Consider the following 20,561-nt stretch of genomic DNA (forward strand, 5'->3'; position numbering starts at 1 on the left):
ATAAAAATATAACTATGGCAACTATGTAATATAATTATGCAAAAAACCATGGAAACACAACTATAGAAAGAACTATGTGAAATATGGTGATACAACTATGATATATGAGAAATATGAAAATACTATTATGGAAAGAATTATGGGAACTATAAAAATATAACTCTAAGAACTATGGAATGTAATTATGAAAAGAACTATGGTAATACAATTATGGAAAGAACTATGAGAAATATGATAATACAACTATGGAGAGGAAATATGGAAATATAACTATAAGAACTATGGAATATAATTATGAAAAGAACTTTAGTAATACAACTATGGAAAGAACTATGAGAAATATGATAATACAACTATGGAGAGGAAATATGAAAATACAATTATGGAAAGAACTATGGGAACTATGGAAATTTAGCTATTGAAAGAAATTGAGAAGAAACATTTTAAATGAATGAAAAAAATGTTTAAATGTCACTGTTCGCTCGTTGTAGCATTTTACAATAATATTCATTGAAAGATATAACGTTGTCCAATTTATCGAATTTCTGCAAAAAATATCTCATTTGTTAAATAATGATATTTTACTGTGTGATCCGATTGAAAATTTTAACAAATTTAATGTTTTTTTTTTTTTTTTTTCCTCTTTCCAATAATAATTCGTTCTATTTTATTTCAGTACGCTGGATTAGTTATTTTTACAGATGCCGAAGTTCCTCAGCGTCCTGGTATGTAACAATTCTAATTTCATTCTTATACGGATGAAAAAATAATTTCGTATTAATATATTATATTTAATATTTTGCATTTATAAAGAGCCGAATATAACATCTATACCTTTCTTTTTACTGTGAAAGTATAGCTGCTGTCTTTATTTTTTAAATTTGCAATAACTCAAAGATCCCAATTCTAACTAAAGAATTTTTAATCCAGTAACTTTAGCTAAAAAAAAGAGAAAAATTTTAATTTAAAAGAGAAAATTTTAAAAAGCTAAAATTTTAAACCAAAGTTTTCCTTCAGATACCTTACTTACGTTATTTTAAACGATATCTCAAAAGACCCTACTACTGTATACTTCCTTATTTTATATTTATTTATTTATTTTTATTTATTTATTTGGAGTAGAGGAGATATAAGAATATTATGTATTAGTATTTTGGTCGTAGATTATTCACTGGAGATTTTTAATCAGGAAAGAAGTATGGATCAAATTTTATTGCTTTAATCACTTCAATCAGGGTCCAATATAACTGTCCCAAGTTCTAACCCTTTTGAGAAGGTGAGCTTTGACATCTAGGTGAAAAAAGTGAAGTGACATGAGATGTTTTTGACTCCTTCCCCCCTAAATTACTTAAGTACTACACATCCAATTCCAAAAAAAATAATTGTTAAGAAGAGCGTAAACCTTTGCTTTAAATAATATTAGCACTGCATCATTTATTACAGAAGTATAAGTTGTGACTTTTATTAGAATTCCGAATAATTTTTGCACTTTTCAATAAAAAACGTATCTCAATCTATTAAATAGTTAATCTGTTTCTAGTTTAATCATCTAATCTAGTCATTGTTTGAGATATTTCAAGTCAAATAATGCATCCTTGGTTAATCCCTTACCTCTAGGCCTGCGCTTTATCAAGAGATGTGATGATTTTGATACTAATATGTGACGATATAAATATACTTTTATTTGCCTGCTATCATTACGTACAGATATACTATTATTTATTTGTGTTCTGAATGCTTCAAAAAACGAATTCGTTGCAGGCAGATGTGAAGGTGAATTGACCACCTGCATGGACGGAACCTGCTACCGCCTGCAGAAGCGGTGTGACGGATTCGCCGATTGTCCGGACGCGACCGACGAGAGCGGATGTAAGTACGCAACCTGTGTGCATAAAAATGTTTATTTTTAATTTATTTATTTTAATTTTGTTTTATTTTTAATTTTTAATTTTGATCACTTAGTTTCTTACAATTCTATTTACCATTTCGCTATGAAAGACACAGAACTTGTGTACATATAATTGAATTTCCTTTTGTTATTGTTGTTTTGTTTTGTTTCTTTGAATTTTATACCATTCCACACCCTATGACGGATTCAAACGAAATTTGGCTGGCAGGTTCGTTATCATCTGGAAGGATTGACTGCACTATAGCAAAGTTTTTTCGCCCCTTTTAAAAAGTTAAAATGGAAATTCCAAAGTTCAACATTTTTCCGTCATAACTTTCAACAAAATTAATCTTATACCATCTTTAAATCTTTATATTTACTTATAATAAGGCTGTGTGTGTGTGTGTGTGTGTGCGTGTGTGTGTGTGTGTGTGTGTGTGTGTGTGTGTGTGTGTGTGTGTGTGTGTGTGTGTGTGTGTGTGTGTGTGTGTGTGTGTGTGTGTGTGTGTGTGTGTGTGTGTGTGTGTGTGTGTGTGTGTGTGCGTTCTATAAGCCAGACTATTTAGCCTAGAGTAACTAAATTTGGCATACGTATACTTTGGAAGTTTAAAATGTGTATTTTGGAGAAATTTTTTAAGTTTAATTAAAAATTAAATATTACAGCACAAAAATGAATTTTGCACCGTTACAAAGTTTTAAAAAAATGTGTTCTTTTTTCTGATTTTGGCAATTTTCAAAATATTTTTGTACCTAATTCCCAACAATAAATTAAACTGTTTCCCTGAAGTTCAAACCGTATTCATTGTTCCATCACTTATGACATCCTGTGACTTTCTTCCATTGCTGGAGGCTAAAAAAGAACGATTTTGTTTAATATCTGCGTGGTTTACGAAATCCATTATAGGATAAAAGAACCGCGCATTTATGTTTTTAATAGCGCCATGATGTCATGGGTTTAGTTTAGTTTAGTTATATTAACGTCCCGTTTTAAAGTAACACTAGGTCTATTTTGGGACGGACCTCGTCATTTTGAACCGTGGTCAGATGACGAGGACGACACCTGAGCTGGCACCCCCCTCTCCACACCACACCACATCAGTGGGAGGACCTTTGGCATGACGGATTTAACGTGCAACAGACCCGCTTACACGACGGTTCTTCGGTGGAATCGGGTCTCGAACCTGAAAACCCTACGGCTCACAAGCCGAGACCTTACCACCAGGCCACCGCGGCCTTTATGATGTCATGGGATTGGCCTCTATTCGAAGGAATTTTGGACATTAAGAAATATTTAAACGATTTATCTGAAATCAAATATAACCAATATTACCAGCTGGTCGCCTATCTATTAATAATAGAGATGAATGTGTGTGTTGTGTTGGCGGTTTATATGCAACACCGTTTTCCCTACAGCAGCCAAACGTTTCACATATATAATATGGAGGGTTGAAATTTGCACATTAGAGATATTTTAATCAATTCAAGAATGCTATTTCATGTCTATTTAAACTCTGCTGCTTGTTTCGTGATATAAATGCAAGTATAACCACGAGATGTCGTTTCGACCCACCCGAAGGCATTCGGATAAATTAAATGTTAATAAAATAAGTTAGAGAAAGCTAAAGAATTGTAAATTGAAAGATAACGAATTGTAAATTAAAAAGTAGAATGTAGAAAACAAAAATAAGAAACATCTTTTGATCTGCATCAATGGAATAACGCGACAGCTTTGGTGGGAATTATGGTAAGAACCATCACCGACCACGGTGCAACACTTCCCGTATTAGATTTGTGCCGTCATCAACATTAAGTACCCAACTCCGTACCATTTCTTTACATAATGATACGGAGTCGCAATGGCACCAGGACAGCGAGAACCATCCCTATTTTTGAGATATCCCGGAGTAATAATTGTAAGTATAAAGTATAGACCAAAAATTAGAGGAATACATAGTCCATTGAAGAAAATGATGTCAAACTTTTAAATTAGTATGAGTTATATGTCGTTCGAATTTGAAATATAAATAAATTTTGTTTGAAACTATTAAGACCAAGTTATAGAAAATATTTAACTGAAATTTTTAGCAATCATTAATCCCGGTGAACTAACTAGTCACAATGGCTAGTTCAAAATAATTTCTGTTAACCTCTTTTTTTGAAAAAATGAGTTGCTTTTTTTGCAACTCATTTCACTGTTTAATCATATATATTACTCGCAGACTTTTGCCAAGTTGATTAAATTATTTTCTTCGGGCATTTTTACTTTTGATTTTTTATGCAGATTTTTTAAATAATTGAGTTTGGGTCGAATGAGTTAAGTAGTGCCTTTTGATATGGTTTTGAACTGTATCTTTTAAAATGGTTAAAATTTCTTTAAATGTTTGACTTACTTTGCCTCATATTTTAATTCTTTTAAAATTTTATTTGCTGGTTTGTCTACGAGTGATGTATCTTTTTTTTTTTTTTTTACTGTTTTTTTTAAGGTTCAGTTTAATGAATAACGTTTTATTACACTTGATAAAGTTGATTATAAATTCAAAATCCAATAAGTAGATTTTAAAATTTGTTTAAATATTACAGAAAATTTGAATAACTTTTTCGCTCATAAATATAGAACAAGTACATGCAGATAGTGCCTCAGATATACAATGGCTATCTTTTTTTTTCTTTTTCTTTTTTGATAATATAACTATTATAAAAACTTCTCAAAAAAAATAGAAATTGATAATTTTAAGCTATTGAAATGAACCTTTGTTGGCGATTTCCTTGGTATCTTTTTTACCCCTTTAAATCTAAATACCTTCCAGCATATAACGACCTTGATCCCGAAGGACTACAAATTCGAAACCCGATTTCACTAAATATCCGTTAGGTATGCACAGGTTCATGCAGACTAAATCTGACATTCTGAGCCGAATGTCTTCCTGGTAGTGAAATACGAAAATTCGGAAAGGGAGTGTCTGCTCAGGTGTCGTCTTCGTCTTCGTCTTCTGACTGTGTTCAATATTACGAGACTTGTTCTAATATGTTGTTACTTTCAAATGGGACGTTAATGTAATGAAACTAATGCAACAAAAGAACATGTTTTAATTATTTGTTTTTGTAATTTATACTGTGTGTTATTGTATTGCAATGATATTTGATTATAGCATTGTTTTTTAAAAAAAGAATGTTTACATTATTTCGAGCATTGAAGCGTTAATTGAATTGTGATAGGTACAGACAATTTCATTTGACATCTTAGTCATGTGACATACACTATAAGCTATTCCAATACTTAGATGCTGTATATCTCATAATGCGCTATTACACGAGATTTTTCTTTTCTTAAGAATTTTCTTTGTATTAAATTGCCATGTAGCCTTCTTATACGGTTTTTTGTGGGCTTTGGAATAATTCCATTCAGCCAAAGATAGTTATAAGTAGGTTAGTGAGTTAAAATGTGTTCTGTGTGTTATTGTATACTGAGCACATGCTGTTTTCTTTACCATGCCCACCCATCGGGACCTTCATGATCAGTCTATTGCAGAAGTAAGTCTCTCTATCTCTCTGCGTTCGCCTTCTCTTTTACGCTTGCTTTTTTACAAAATTTGTCACTCTAATAGTTGCCTGCTTCTCTTAATTCAGGCCACGAGACGCACGAGCCGGACATCGCCGACTTCCACCGAACTCGTCTCAGCAGAATCGAGAGGATGTACCATGGTTCCTGGATCTGGGAAGACATTGTCATAGGGTGAGTGCATAAAACATTCAGGAAAAGTATTTCAGGACTGAAGAATTTTAAAGTTTTCTCTTTCGGTACTAAAATAATTCTCTTTGCTCTCTGATGACTGTTCCATGTACGGAATACCATCACTATTCCATAACAGGAGGTGTTTGAACCCTGTAGCGTGTTATGTACTGGACGAAATAATTTGGCCACCATATACATTAAAGTATGCGTTTTCGATTTATCAAGAAAAAAACATAAGAACCAAAAAACACCAATAGGTGAAATTTTGACGCTGAGATCGGAAACTTTATTATGTAATTTACTTATACGGGTACTTTGAGACATGACATCGAAGATAAAACGAAGGGTTTTCTGAATTTAAGTCATTCTGCAAAAATTCGCTTATCGATTGCGTTGTCATGACGTGAATGTGCCTTATTAGTCAAGCTGTTTTATCAGCTGGATGGAAAGGCCAGTGCTGCTCTTTGTGAATACCGACGGTTAAAACATTTACGTAAAGAACCGATGACCATAACTAACTTACGAAGAATGGTTGAAATACTGGAAGCAACAGGAATTCTTGATGTGCAACCTGGCCGAGGACGTAAAGTTATCTAGCAGGAACAAGCTGAAGAAGTTGCAACTGCCGTTATGGATCAGGCGATAGCTAATAAGCAAGTTATCAGCAATGCCCTTTCAATATCATGACAAACAGATACCCCGTTCTCGACGATGCAGAAGATATTGTGTAAGATCCTGAAATTTTATCCGTATAAGATAACACCCGTTAACTGATGACACTGATCTGAATCTTTGCAATTTCTGGTTGTGATGCGGTTCTGGTTCACTTGACAGGTGTTGTATTATTAGGACATGTTCCTGACATTCCTACTTTAAAAGACCAAATAGTGTTACATGTCAGACGAATAAATGCTGATATGCTGCGAGCCACCGTCGAAAACCTCGTTTACCGCATGCATTTATTGAAACATCAAATTGGTGGTCACCTTGAGCCATTTTTGTAAGTTGCTATAATAAACGTTTTTCATTGGTATTTGGTGTGTTGCTATTTACTGTTTCCATTGGCAGTTATGTATTCTTTTTCCGTATATTATGCGCTTGCAGCGTTTCGTCTCATCGTCGAATTTCCCCTATTGTCGTTTTTTGGTATAATTTTTTTATTGTTAAATGGAAACCGCATACTTTAATGAGTATGGTGGCCAAATTTTGTTATATTTTATCCAGTACATAACAGGGCTACGAACACCTGTTATTTTTTTATCACCCTATAGATACCCTGTGTCACAATATTGTGCAGCATTATATCATATGAATCAATATTCAACAATATTATTCAATATTGCAAATATTGATCATTATCATAATATCATAATATATGTATCATATGATCATATCATCATTTGTGCTACTAGGAATGCAAATGTAAAAATTTATGAAAACGAAATTGAAATTATTTTATTATTTTAATTGATCTACTTCGATTTACTAATTTCCATCTGAATGTCTGCCTTGAAGTGAATGGAAGCATATTTTGATTTTTAAGTTCTGTTTTTCAATAATTCCAAAATACTACAAATAACATTTCACGATCAAAAACTAGAATAGTTCCTGAAATCCTAGAATGTGTCCTTCAGATTCGCTAATAATAATCGCACAGGTCAATTAAATGTGGAAACTGGCTCTTTGAAGTTACAATTAACTGCTCGATTTCGAAATAAATTAGCTTGGCTTTGTTTATTTGTTCGATGTGCATTCTCTTAGCAATGGCGATGCACATTAAGACTCTTATTGCGATACTGAATAAAGATGAAATTATCGCTCATAATACAGAAGCATTGACTTGGCCTGAAAGATATTTAAATGCGCCAAATGCATTTTTTTTTATTTCAGAACAATAGTGAGGTTTTAACGAATTAACTGATACCAAAATCCTTCACTAAAAATCAAAGAGATTTTAAGAAAGAAATTGCAGGGACACTTGCGTTAGGTGTGTTTTATAAGCATATCCAATGCAGTGCCAGGTCCAGTACTATCGGCCAACGTTATTTATCTGTCTTTTTAACTAGAATAAACGGGCCTGTAATTTGATAGAAATCTTGTAAAATTCTGTATCTTAAATTATTTGTTTTTACACCATTATAAAGGCAAGAAAAAATTTGATTATAAGCTGAAAACAACCATTTTACACTGTGGGAATTTATATTATGTTTCATCCAATAAACGTGTTTTTATCACTCTTATTGAACGATTCAATTAAGTATTTTTCTCAAGTGATGTCATTTTCAATACAAATAGTTAATTTAATATTCTTGATTCATTAGCTTCTTACAACATTTTTTTAGTTTACGATTTAACATTTTTGTAAGTATTTATTGAATGTTTTCAAGAACAAAGATTAGTATTCGACACGTGATACAATCCTTATCAAAACTTAAAAAACAACTTATTTTCCAACATTCTTTTAAGAAAAAAAAATGCGAAAAAAACCTAATTAATATCATTTACATATATTACAAATTAATCAAAACTATCAAATCAGATTTAAAAGAAATAAAATCGTTGTGAATGGAGTAAGCAGGCAATGTAAGCCTGCTCACTTGCTATAAAATGCATTATATTTAAATAAAAATGCACAATTATATTCCATAGTAATTATTTAAAATCTCAAATTCATTCTAAAGATATATGAGAAGTCAATTTTCCTTACAGATGTTTCCGTATGTATTGTGGAAACCTGATTGTAATTTTGATGTGAGAAAATAGATGTGTTATTTAAAAAACTGGAAACGTGATAGTTTGTAAAACGTATACATAGTTCTAAATTTGCATTAAACATAGGCCCGTTTATTCCAGTTAAAAGGACAGATAAATAACGTTGGCCGACAGTACTGGACCTGGCACTGCATTGGATATACTTATAAACACACCTAATGCATATATCCCTGCAATTTCTTTGTTAAAATATCTTTGATTTTTAGTGAAGGATTTTGGTATCGGTTCATTCGTTAAACCCTCACTATTGTTCTGAAATAAAAAAAAAATAAAAAATGCATTTGGTGTATTTAAAGATCTTTCTGGCCAAGTCAGGGCCAGATTATGAGCGATAGTTTCGTCTTCATTCAGTGTCGCAATAAGAGTTTTAACGTGCATCGCCATTGCTAAGAGAATGCACATCAGACAAATCAGACAAGACAGTTTTGATTTGGTTGGTAAAAAAATAGCCATTCATACGTTCAGCTGCTCAAATACCAGATTGAAATAAGAATAAATATTTTTTACATACTTTTATTCAATTTTATTTGTTCATATTTGTGGATCTGATAGAGAGTTTAAGAAATGACATAATTTCACGATTTATATTACTATGATGAATTTTTATTATGATGAATCGTGGATTAAAATAATTAAAATGGAGACGTTTCTAATTTTTTAAACAACTAACAATTACGTTTTAAAAAAATGTTTTTATTACAATTATTACTTATTACAATTATTAATTATTACTTATTATTATTAATTATTATTTATTACAAGCGTTTTTTAAAAGGCATTGTATATTTTCTTATTCTAGTCCTCTGGGTCGCACCACGTTCACCGTCCCTGCACCCTCGGTTCCTTCCACGTGGTTGGTCAGAGCCTTTGGGATGAATAGCGACAAAGGATTTGGACTGCTGCCAGCTCCATTTAGGGTAAAAATAATTATAAATTAAGTAATCTTACAAATTTACTGAAAGAATGAAATTTATTTGAATTGTCTTAACAAATCTAATTATTCTTTTGGTAGAAACATAAGCATCCAACTTTATTTAAATTGATGCATTTTTTTTTTCATTAATGTGAATATTTTTGTATAAATATTTTAAAAGTTTTTAACTAATAAATCATTATGGTAATTTTTAAATTTTAAATTTAGTAAAATTCTAATTGATTCAGAGCCACTGAAAAAAGTTAGGCACATTTCAAAAAATAATATCATATAAAATAATAAATATGAACTAGCAATTATTCCATTGTGATGCTCAGTCCAGTACATTTTTATATATTTGTATCTCCCATTTTTAGCCCTACTACCTTTATTTCCTACGTTAATAGCCGATGAATCTTTACAATAAACATTCTTAAGAACTCATTAAAAAGTTTTTATAAATTTTCTTAATTTATTACAACATTAATTATGATTTTTCATTATCATGGATTTCATGTTGACATAGAGTGCTGAATGGAGGCTCTTTTCGTGAGATAGCTTCTGCGCATTGTTTTAAAGTCACGATTACAAAACAATTATATAAAATAAAATAATCATTTAGGGAATTGCTGTATTCTCCGAAAGAAATCATTTTTGAAATTATTTTAAGGATACTACCATTTTCGATTATTGTATGTTATATTTTCTAACATATAGATTTGAAACTTTTAAATTCGATGTTATTCTTGCACAAATTTGGTCTTTAAGTAACTGAATATATACAGGATGATTCATATTGAATGGAACAAAAATAAAACAATCCTATGAACGCTGGTATTAATTTATTTTGTAATATCAAATTTACCATGAAACTACAATAATCCAAGTTTCTATAGCTGCCCCTCCGGATGACACGGCAAATACTTATGCGGCAATCCAGTTCTTACCGTACACGTGATATAATATCTGATGTTAATGAATCCAGCGCGTGAGTTAACAAGCGCCTTACGTGTCTATACCACACGCCTTACCGTTGTTTGAGGCTTATTCAGCTTTGCACTTGGATGACACCTTAATTTTTCGCCTTGATTTGAAAATGTTTCAGGAATTTGTTCAGCCACTTCAGTTTTGGAGAATTTTCGCCTTGGTGCTTTTTTAACGCCTGGTGCATCCAGAAACTGCTTCACCCACCATGTGACGATGCGATGGCTCTTTATCAAATGTCGTATGCAAATATCTTAAAACGTCAATAAACGAAGCTGATTTGGCATGTTCAAAAAAGCAGAATGTATTATCCTGCAGGAATGACACAATTTTGATAAAGACGGCGGCGAATGCTTTCTCTTAACAGCAATTTCGTTACAGGAAAAAATTTCGCTGTTTCCAGATAAATCTCACATAATTATAGTTTCACAATGTTTATTAGCGTAATGTTTTGTTTATTAGCGTATTTTATTTTAATCATGCTGAACAATTTTTTTTTAAATTTCATTGTATAGATATGTAATTAAATTTTTACTGTTATCTATGTAGTGATAAATTGACTCTTATAATGTGATTCCTTGTCAACAGTAGTCACGTGGGAAAGGAAGAATTTATATTAAATATTGCTTTAGAAACTTACTGTGCTTTACATTACTACATTAGCACATTAATTATTAAATACATTACATTTAGTACATTACTAAAGTACTACATTAGTACATTAATTACTAAATACATTCTATTTCGCACATTAAGTACTACAGCACTACATTTACAATTTACAGTACATTAATGTTTTTGATCGAAATAAATGCATCCCTTAATCTTTTTATTCTTCCAACTTATTTCTGTTTTTAAATATCTCAAATAATGGAAAACGTAAGCATTTTTTTTTTCTGATTTTTATCTTAAGGTACGAACCGCGCTTCAGAAATTGGAGTGGTGCGTAGTGTATTAGTAAAGTTTTTTATACGATTTTTGATAGTAACTTCTACAGTAGTAGGCGGACATGGTTGTACCTTTAAGAGATTTCTAAAATGTAATAATGCTTCTTTATGTAAGCATGATATGATGAACGCATTTTATAAAGTTGTTTTCCCATGAGAGTTTTCAAAGGTATCAATTTCTTTTTTCAGTTCTCCTTCATTCGTCCTTTCGTGATGAATGTTCAGATGCCTTCCAAGTGCAAGATCGGCGAGCAGATCGGCATTCGAATAACTGTCTTCAATTATTTGCAAACTGAAATAGAGGTATGTTACGCTGAGATGAGTTCTTATTTTGCAAACTTTATACTCACACTAAAATAAAACTTTCTTTATGTGGGAGATATTATTTACAGAACGTACTACATATATTTTGATGAAATGAAATATACTCTGGAGTGGACATACCTGTTTCAATACAGCGCAAAATTTATAAGAAGTTAAATTGCTTAAAGAACAAACACAAAGAATCATTACGATTCAAGATTATTGAAAAAAAGTTTCTGTTGCACAGAAAACATGAGAAATAAGAATAGCTTGTAAAATATTGTGCATACTTCAATTAGTAATAGTATTATAATAAATAAATGCAAATAAGTCAAAGGATGTAGTGAAATCCACCCACTATATCTGTTGGGTAACTAAAACAAAAGTGTTCAAGATAATAGTTGCTCATATCTTGAATCACTGTAGCTGTAATGGAAATACATGCGACGAGATTCGATGTATTTCCATTACAGCTACAGAATTGATTACAGAGAATTGATGCTGCTGACGAACACCGATGTTGTTAAATAATTTATTTAAAGTATTATGGCAAGATAAGCCTGATCGAATCGATGAATGTATTAATACATTACATCCAATCCATCAATGTGTAGTTGCCACGTTTAAACTGACATTAACATTTGATCTCATCTTGAAAAAACCTTATTTCACGGTACAGAGTCTTCTGAATCTCTGATTCATTCTAAAGCTTTGATAAAAACTACTTAAGAAATATTAGTTATTCATGCTTGGGTTCGGTGATTCTGTTTTGTTATGGTATTTTATATCATATATTCAAAAATATCAGATACACAAAGTAGGTACTGACTAAGAGTATCAGGTATTCGGCATCAGTTTTTAACTCGATTATAAATTTCCTAGACCTTCTTCGTTTTCTATAGGGTATATGTATGATATCTGGCACATGTATAGGAGGATCAGTATATGTATATGATATTATATGAATGTGATATATAGCCTAGTTCACTCTCCTGCTTCATCTACTCTAATATCACGCATAATGTTTTTTTAATTATTTATATTTCATTCCCAGCTATTACCCTTTACCCCATATAACGGTTCAAATACCACTGAAGAATATTCGCCTTCACAAAGACACTACACTACACTATATCAAAGAAGCCTTTCTTTTCCTTTGCTCAATGTTGTTCCTCAATGCTTTTAAAAAGTCAAGATATTAAATACTTTACACATGCCTCATCAATGCCGGCATCCTGGTAGCGCGTGTTCGCCGTATATCTGAGCGTCCCCGTTTCGAGTCCTAGTTCGGGTATGGTTGTTCTTTCCCTATCTTCTATCCGTGAGGTAAAAATGGTAAACCCCCTGTAAAAAGGGGTTGTGTAAGCGAGTAATGAGTGTCGTCTTCATTTGGTCTAGAAGTCAGACATCTGCCCTCGAGTTCTCAGCGGTCTTTACACTCAGAAGCTACTGCACTTCCTTTTCTGTGGTAACGCGGACACAACATCATCATCATACCTCATCAATGAAATCCCAATTTGGAAATATATTCGTGTTATTATCAACAACGCAGTGCAAATGCGACATCCATACCCACCCGTTTCTTTTCGACGAGAAAATAATCAGTTACCGAGTGTATCAGGTACAAATGAGTATCATTATCCACTTATATTTTATACAGCAAAATCGGGTATCAATCCATCCCTATCTGTGTAAGATAAACGCCTATAAAATAGACAATTCTGAACTAAACATGCAGAAGAATAGTGACTGTGGTCCTATTGTATAATCTCTCAATAACTGATGACATAAATCAGCATTATAGGCATTAAGGGCACAGGATGGTGTTGTTTTATAAATCATTTTTCATCTTGAAAATGAAATTTTCTCATATTAAGCTTGTTTTATCATTCTGATTCGTTTCTGAGCAATATATCTCCTTAATAAAGAATTCCGTACAGTCTGTCTGAAACACTCTGTGTGTACTGTTCCTGTTTGCATCATAAAACTTTTTTGAATTGTTGTAATTTATTTTTTTCAACATTTTTTTTCTTCGCCTCTCAGGCATTGGTGATTTTGGGAAGTTCGCCGCACTATCAGTTCGTGAACGTCGAGACTGTGACTAAGACGGAGTCAGAAACCGACACAAATGAGCACCATCACCTTATATTCGTGAGTATGGCCATCTTTCCTCTCATTTCTAAATTTCTAAATGCTCTACAGTTTTCGCTTGAAATTTGTATCAGATAAATTTCAATGTATTATTTCTATTAACTGTCATTCGCTTTCTACCATTAATGGAATTTCATTTTATTTTAGAGCCATAATATTACCTGTAACGAATTTAAAATAACTTAAAGCGCTTTCTTTATGACTTTATTTACAATTATTTTTTCAAAAATAACAAAATCATCTGAATTAAACAAAAATGACTGGAGCTCATTTCAGCTGACTTAAACATAGACAACATGAATTTTGGTGGTTGTATATTTTAAAAATGAAATTCATTTTCATATGGTGTATATTCTCATTATAATTTTAAACAGTATTATTTAATGAGTACTGATTTACTGAGTATAAAATCTTTCCTGAGTATAAAAAATATAAAATTTAGAATTGCTTGCAAAGAGCTAATTTTGTATCTGGTCAAAGGATCATTTATACTCCACAAGAGCGTTTCATTTTCTTCTTAGAACATTTGATTCTGGAATTACGCTATTGCTTGATTTATTCTTATTTTTATTCACATTTAAAATAAAAAGTTGTTAAACTTAAGGATCATAACTTTGTAAAATGGTCAAAGAAATTTTTTGTTTTTCTCAGGTAAAATCAGGCAGGTCTGCTGTTGTATATATGCCCATTGTAGCCACTACTCTCGGAGTTGTCAATGTCACGGTAATGGCCAAGTCGCAGACCTTCAAGAACATCGTCACTAATCCCCTCGTGGTGCAGGTAAGAGAATTAAAATGTATTCCAATCGTTCAAAATAATTTTACTCTTGAGCCAATTTATCTATATGCATTCTCGCTGCAAAAAATCGAATCATATTATAAAGCATTTCAAACCAGTAAATGTCATTTTTCCTGTAAATGTCTTGATTTTTTTTTTTTATTAAAAAGGACTTATTTCATTTTTATAAAGATAGAATTTTGTAATCGATTCTTCGTCTTTTTTTCTGATGTTTTTCTGATGTACTAGACTTCTGAAATGTATCGCTATTTGTATGCTTTCAAGGACACACTCTTTTATCTGTTTCAGAAATTATTAATCAGTTTAAATTCTCATATATTTCTGTTTACACCGTAAGGCATCCATATTTTCTTTTGCTTCTTGGGGCATCTCTATATTTCCCTTTACCCCTTGGGTCATCTATATTCCCTTCCTTTTCTTGGGACATCTTTGTTCTACTTTACCCTTAGGAAACCTGAATGCCCCTTTAAACCATTGTCCATCTATATTCCTTTTTACCCCTTAGGGCATAAATATTTCGCTTTATCTCCTAGAGCATCTATTTCTTTCTTTCTTTTCTCTTTGCTGAAGTGCTAAAATTGTATATTATTTGTGTGTTCTGTATGACAGTACACTATTTTGTTTGTTTCAGAAATTATTTATCAGTTAATCGATTCATTAAATTAAATTGTTGAGTCTGGAAACGGTACCTCATGGTACGGAGTTTGAAAAAAGAAATAGATTTCAAAATTTCACAATATTCATAGAAATGAATTATAAATAAAAGACTACTAAATTGTAAATAATTAATTTTTTAAAAATTCTAATTTTTAATGCACACTAATAAAAATGAGAGTTTTAATTAATTTTTCAGCCTGAAGGCATTCCTCAATCGAAGCACACCAGCGTCCTTTTAGACCTCGCCCAGGGAGCATATCTCATGAAGTATATGGATACCAATCTCACAGAATCTACTGTTGAAACTGGGAGGTATGAGAGACACTATGTCTTTGGATCCAATAAAGCGACGGTGTCTGTCACGGGTAAGTGGTAGACTTTCATCACCTTCTTCTTAACGTTATAAAAGTTATGTGGAAAAACTGTGTTCTACAAGCAGAAAGTGATGATTTCAGTTGATCTAAAGTGTGCATTAATCATTAGATTGCCAATAAACTGATTCTTTTATTGCATTTTTCAGACATGTTATAATTCCATTAAAATGTGAATTTCAGCGTTTTCAGAATCAATTTTTATTATTCTTGAAATCGATTCATTTTCATTTGTTATAATTCTACATAATCTGAAATATTTTATGTATAATTCCATTCATTTTATTGTTCAATCAACTACAATTTTTTATTTCTTCGTTTTTAGTTTTGGTACATTAACCACCAAATTCAGCTTTTTTAGTTCTAAATCTGTGTCATATCTGGCTCTTAAAACGGATTCGTATTCTAGCAATTTAGTTCATTTCCATTCAGAAACTATTTGAAAATATCATGAGAAATGTTTCGGGATGGACTTCAAAATTTGGAATACGTGTGGACGATGTGAGGGTATTAGATCCCGCTTAACATTGAAGGTTACATTATTGGTAAATAGTTGACTTTCGAAGTGTGGTTTCACTGGCACCAGATCCACGTATGTGATGGATAATCGAATTTTAGTTTAGGAACCGGTATCCTCCAGTCCAGATACCAATAGTTTATAACCAGACCATTATAACTCTCTAGCTTTGGTCAGAGAAATCTTGGGATTGTGCAGTAATTTGAAAGGATTTTTTTATTGACATACTGCTTTACTGTGAAACATAACTTCGAATTGATCATTCAAAATATTACAATAAAGAGACAACCATGGTTTACCATTACTTTTGCTCCATCTTCTTATAATAAGTAGATTCTACAACGAAAATGCAATACAACTTTAGAGACTATCTATGAATCGATCCAATATTTTAATATCATCATAGGAATGAAAACAGCTGCTCGCATACCACTGAAATAAGTAATAATCAAAAGAAGCCACATCTGGAGAATTCAGAATTCAGTGGATGTGGTAATATATCCTGTTAAGCGCTTCTTTTTTTTACCAGTGTCGCAAGATGAGAATGAACGTCGTGCTTCTGAAAAATTACTTTGTCTTATCTTTTCACTTAATCTGGTTATTTCTTTTTTAACATACAATTTAGTTGCATCAATTTTTAATAGAGAACCAAAATATAGAAATACTATCACACTATTATATAAAATTCATTTACTTGTTTTTTTAACTTTTAACGCGTTGTTATTATTAGAAAAGAAGTAGTGACTGATGTTTTGAATGTTAAGAAAAAACTGGCATTGAAGGTATCAGAATAGTTTCGTAAGATTTATAAATCTGCATATTTAAATTCTAATATTATAAATTAATATTTAAAACAAAATAACACTTTTTCATTATAATGATTATTAATACTTTTCACAAATCATTTCATATATTATCAATTTAGGTAATTAAACAACATTCTTTACTCTATCTCGGTATCTATTCAGCGGATAATTCTCTGTAAAGAGAATCATGTGTCCGTAAAGCTTCTTTCGTGATAAGACAATATCGAAACTCTCACTTAATATAGTATAAATATTTATACATTCGTCTTTTACTTTTACTTAATACAGGTGACTTGATAGGTGCTATTTTCCCGAAGATCCCCCTCAATGCCGAAAGTATGCTGAAAAAGCCCGATTGGTGTGGAGAGCAGAACATGTTCAACTTCGCCGCCAACCTCTACACTTTGCTCTACCTCAGACTCACAGGTCAGCATGACCTCCAAGTAGAGAGAGAAACTTTTAAGCACCTCAGAGCAGGTGAGTTCCTTATTATTCTTTCAAAATTATCAGTAAGGTAGCAAGTGTAGATGGTATTCAAGATATGATTCCCCCTCTCCTCCTGTATTCCTATTCTATGCAGCAGATATAATGTCCTGGAATATATCAATATTTTTTGCTACTTTCTCATTTTGAATTGTAAAATGCTACAAATATGCATTCATGTCTTGCCACCGTGGCATCCCACAAGATTGGGTGCTTGGGGCTTCTACATTTTCCTTTACCCTTGAGACATCTATATTCCCCTTTACCTCTTGGGGCATTTGTGTTCTCCTTTACCTCTCGAAGCATCTGTATTCTCCTTTACTTCTTCAGACATCTGTATGCCCCTTTAATCCTTGAGCCATCTATATTCTACTTTACGCCTTGGGACATTACTCCTTGAATTTTCTATATTCCATTTTACCCATTAGGGCATCTATAATGTCCTTTATCCTTCAGGGTATCTGTTTTCCACATTACCCCTTGGGGCATGTACATTTCCCCTTCACTGTAACAGGAAATATAGGATTTCCTTAAAATAAAGCATCAGTACTTTCGAATGTTAATTTAACTTGAATAAAATATTAAAGTAACTCATCTGTTTGAACAGCAGATCTACCGCTACCTTTGTAATTATTTATCTAACCCATAGGATGAACAAAGAATATTTACACTTTTTTTTTATTACACCCAGAATAATTCCCCCCCAAACGAGCAATCCTGCACCACCGTAACGGTGTCGTTCAATAATGCTCACTTGGTGGTAAGGGGTACCTGGCGCTCTCCATATGAAAATTCGGCGAGAATAAGACTGCAAGCTAAACCTGGACTTTTCGGAAAACATCACACACTCCCACTGTTGCGGTGTCCACAATGCATGCTCTCTACTCCAGGTTAACCGCAGGCGATAGTGAGTTGCAGTAAGGGGAACACATCCGACAGACCTACGAGCATATAGACCAATCTTCCCTAAATGTCTGTACACGGTCTGCCTTGTACCAGTGGCTGAAGAGAACTGACGAGACAGGTCTGATGCTGTGCTCCGTCTGTTTCTTTTGGCAGTAACTGCCAAATACCGGTCCTCATTCGGCGCTGTCACTCGGGGGTGACTTGTGCTGTAACGTCGACTCACATTACCATCATCTAGGAATTGTTACCAAAGCCTGGAGAAGACACTCTGGGCAATTCCAAGTTCCTCGGACACTTCCAACTGGGTACGCCCACATTCCAGACGGCCAATAATTCTACACCTCGTAAAAAATCATTCAAATGCTTTCTTTGTGTCATAACTATGCAGTTGTTGCACTGAAAGGCTTATAAAGCGCTTACGAACAATTTTACTTCTTTGCCTGTATTCCTTATACATCACTCTCTTACACTCTCGTCATTATGACGAACTATCGGTGTCATCTGGTGGCTTCCTGCAATTTGCATATGATTTTTGAAGATGTGTGTAGTCATTTTACGGGTGATATATGTATTTTAGAGTTCGATTTCCGCGTGACTCTGAATTATCCTTAATTTATGGACATGAGTGTATTAATGAACGCTGCTCACCTGGCTGTTGGAAGGAAAGGAAAGTGTTAAATATCTATGAACACTGTTCTCATAATGCTTGCAAGAAGAAAGACATAATACTGTTGCTACATTCTTCATGCTGCAAATGAAACAAATCCAATTAAGTATCCAAAAATCATCGCCGCATTATCTCTGTCTCTCCCCCCCCCTCCTCTCTCTCTCTCTCTTCCTCTATATATATCTTCTTCTTTTTTTTTCGCAAATTGTTTTTCTTTCCTTCATACCTAACAGTCGCATGAAGGTAATATCTTTAATTTAATGGGTAGTTTTCATTTTCTTATATACGAAGTATAAAGAAATATTGTGATATCAAAAATTCGAACTCTATATTTTATGTTGCGAATACTTTATGTTATGTCTATATTTTATGTTATAAGAGTCTCTACGTGTTATACATTCCCGAGTTCAAAAAATACATTTTTACAAGATGCGTGTTCATCTGTATGTTTATCTGTGATAAAAATAACTCAAAAATATTTTGCTATGAAATTTGTATACGGTCTTTACATTAAATTTATATATTTCTATCAAATTTTGAGCAAAATCTATTCAGCGGAAATCTGTCTCTCCGGCTGTTCGAATATAAGTTAAAAGCGGTAACGAAAGAACTGTAACGAAAAGAACTGTATAGATAAAATTCTGTGCACATATTTAACATCTAAATTGTAGACACCTGTCAAAATTTGAGTCAAATCCAATGAGATTGTGGACGTCCTTTGATCTTTCAGAAATCATGTAAATCAATAACTCAAAAACGATTTCATTTAAATATATTGAAATTGGTGTGTGAGTTTATAACTCCATCTGAAGTTCTGTGAAAAATTTTGGTTCCAAACGATTGAGAAGAAACGCGTCTAAAACACAAATTCGATTTTCGATTTTTTTTTTTAACCTCATACCAAAGATTAATTGCCAAGAAACTCGTTGAGGATGATAAGAGTGATTCAGTAAAAATGCTAAATGATAATATTAGGGATAATACTATTATTAGACGGTATGGGAGAAAAATTTATAGGGACCACATCTTCCGCTTATTTATCAGTTGCCTTTTATTAATTGATACCTTATTTAGTACCCGTAAATTGTTAAGATTACGATAAATTATTAAAGATTAAGAACTTAATGCAAGATCTTTTGAACTCGTGGAAGATTAAATGTAATTTTCAATAAAATTTTTCATCCTCACATTTTTTTAGCTCTACTTGTTTTTGGAAAACGAAACTTGATTCATTACAAATAGCATATTTTATTACTTGAATTATGCATCGAATATATAAACCTTTTGCCGGCATGACATTCGAATAAATCTTGTTTTTCAGGCTACCAACGACAGCTAAGTTACCAACTGAATGATGGCTCCTTCACAGTTTTCCGATGGAATGCCTCGCCCAGTGTCTGGTGAGTGGATGGGATCGAACTACACGCCCTTATTAAAAATATATTTTTACGAATGAACTAAAAATATTTTGTACTTCAATTGCTTTTCTATTCTTTAATTTTTAATTTACCATCCAATGTTCTTAAAAATAAAAGGTAAATAATAAATAAATGATTTACATGTTATAGAAATCCTTATTCCGAACAGTGTAGTTTCAAATTTTGCTTACAATGAAGCATAAGTGCGGGTTTAATGAAGCTTTATTTATAATTCATTCTGTTATGA

At 32.4% G+C, this 20,561-nt stretch overlaps 1 protein-coding gene across 1 annotated transcript in view; it reads left to right on the forward strand.

Moving 5' to 3' along the window:
- The window catches only part of LOC129988194 (CD109 antigen-like), a 164,509-nt gene that overhangs the window by 124,278 nt on the left and 19,670 nt on the right, over positions 1–20,561 (forward strand). Inside the window, exons 18-27 of the mRNA XM_056096351.1 lie at positions 677–725; positions 1,762–1,869; positions 5,516–5,621; positions 9,193–9,310; positions 11,427–11,540; positions 13,584–13,691; positions 14,343–14,471; positions 15,343–15,511; positions 17,129–17,317; positions 20,218–20,296. Coding sequence (XP_055952326.1) covers positions 677–725; positions 1,762–1,869; positions 5,516–5,621; positions 9,193–9,310; positions 11,427–11,540; positions 13,584–13,691; positions 14,343–14,471; positions 15,343–15,511; positions 17,129–17,317; positions 20,218–20,296 — 1,169 coding nt within the window. The remainder of the gene's footprint in view (positions 1–676; positions 726–1,761; positions 1,870–5,515; positions 5,622–9,192; positions 9,311–11,426; positions 11,541–13,583; positions 13,692–14,342; positions 14,472–15,342; positions 15,512–17,128; positions 17,318–20,217; positions 20,297–20,561) is intronic.

The sequence above is a fragment of the Argiope bruennichi genome, chromosome 10 (genome assembly GCF_947563725.1).
Source record: "Argiope bruennichi chromosome 10, qqArgBrue1.1, whole genome shotgun sequence".
Lineage (NCBI taxonomy): Eukaryota > Metazoa > Arthropoda > Arachnida > Araneae > Araneidae > Argiope > Argiope bruennichi.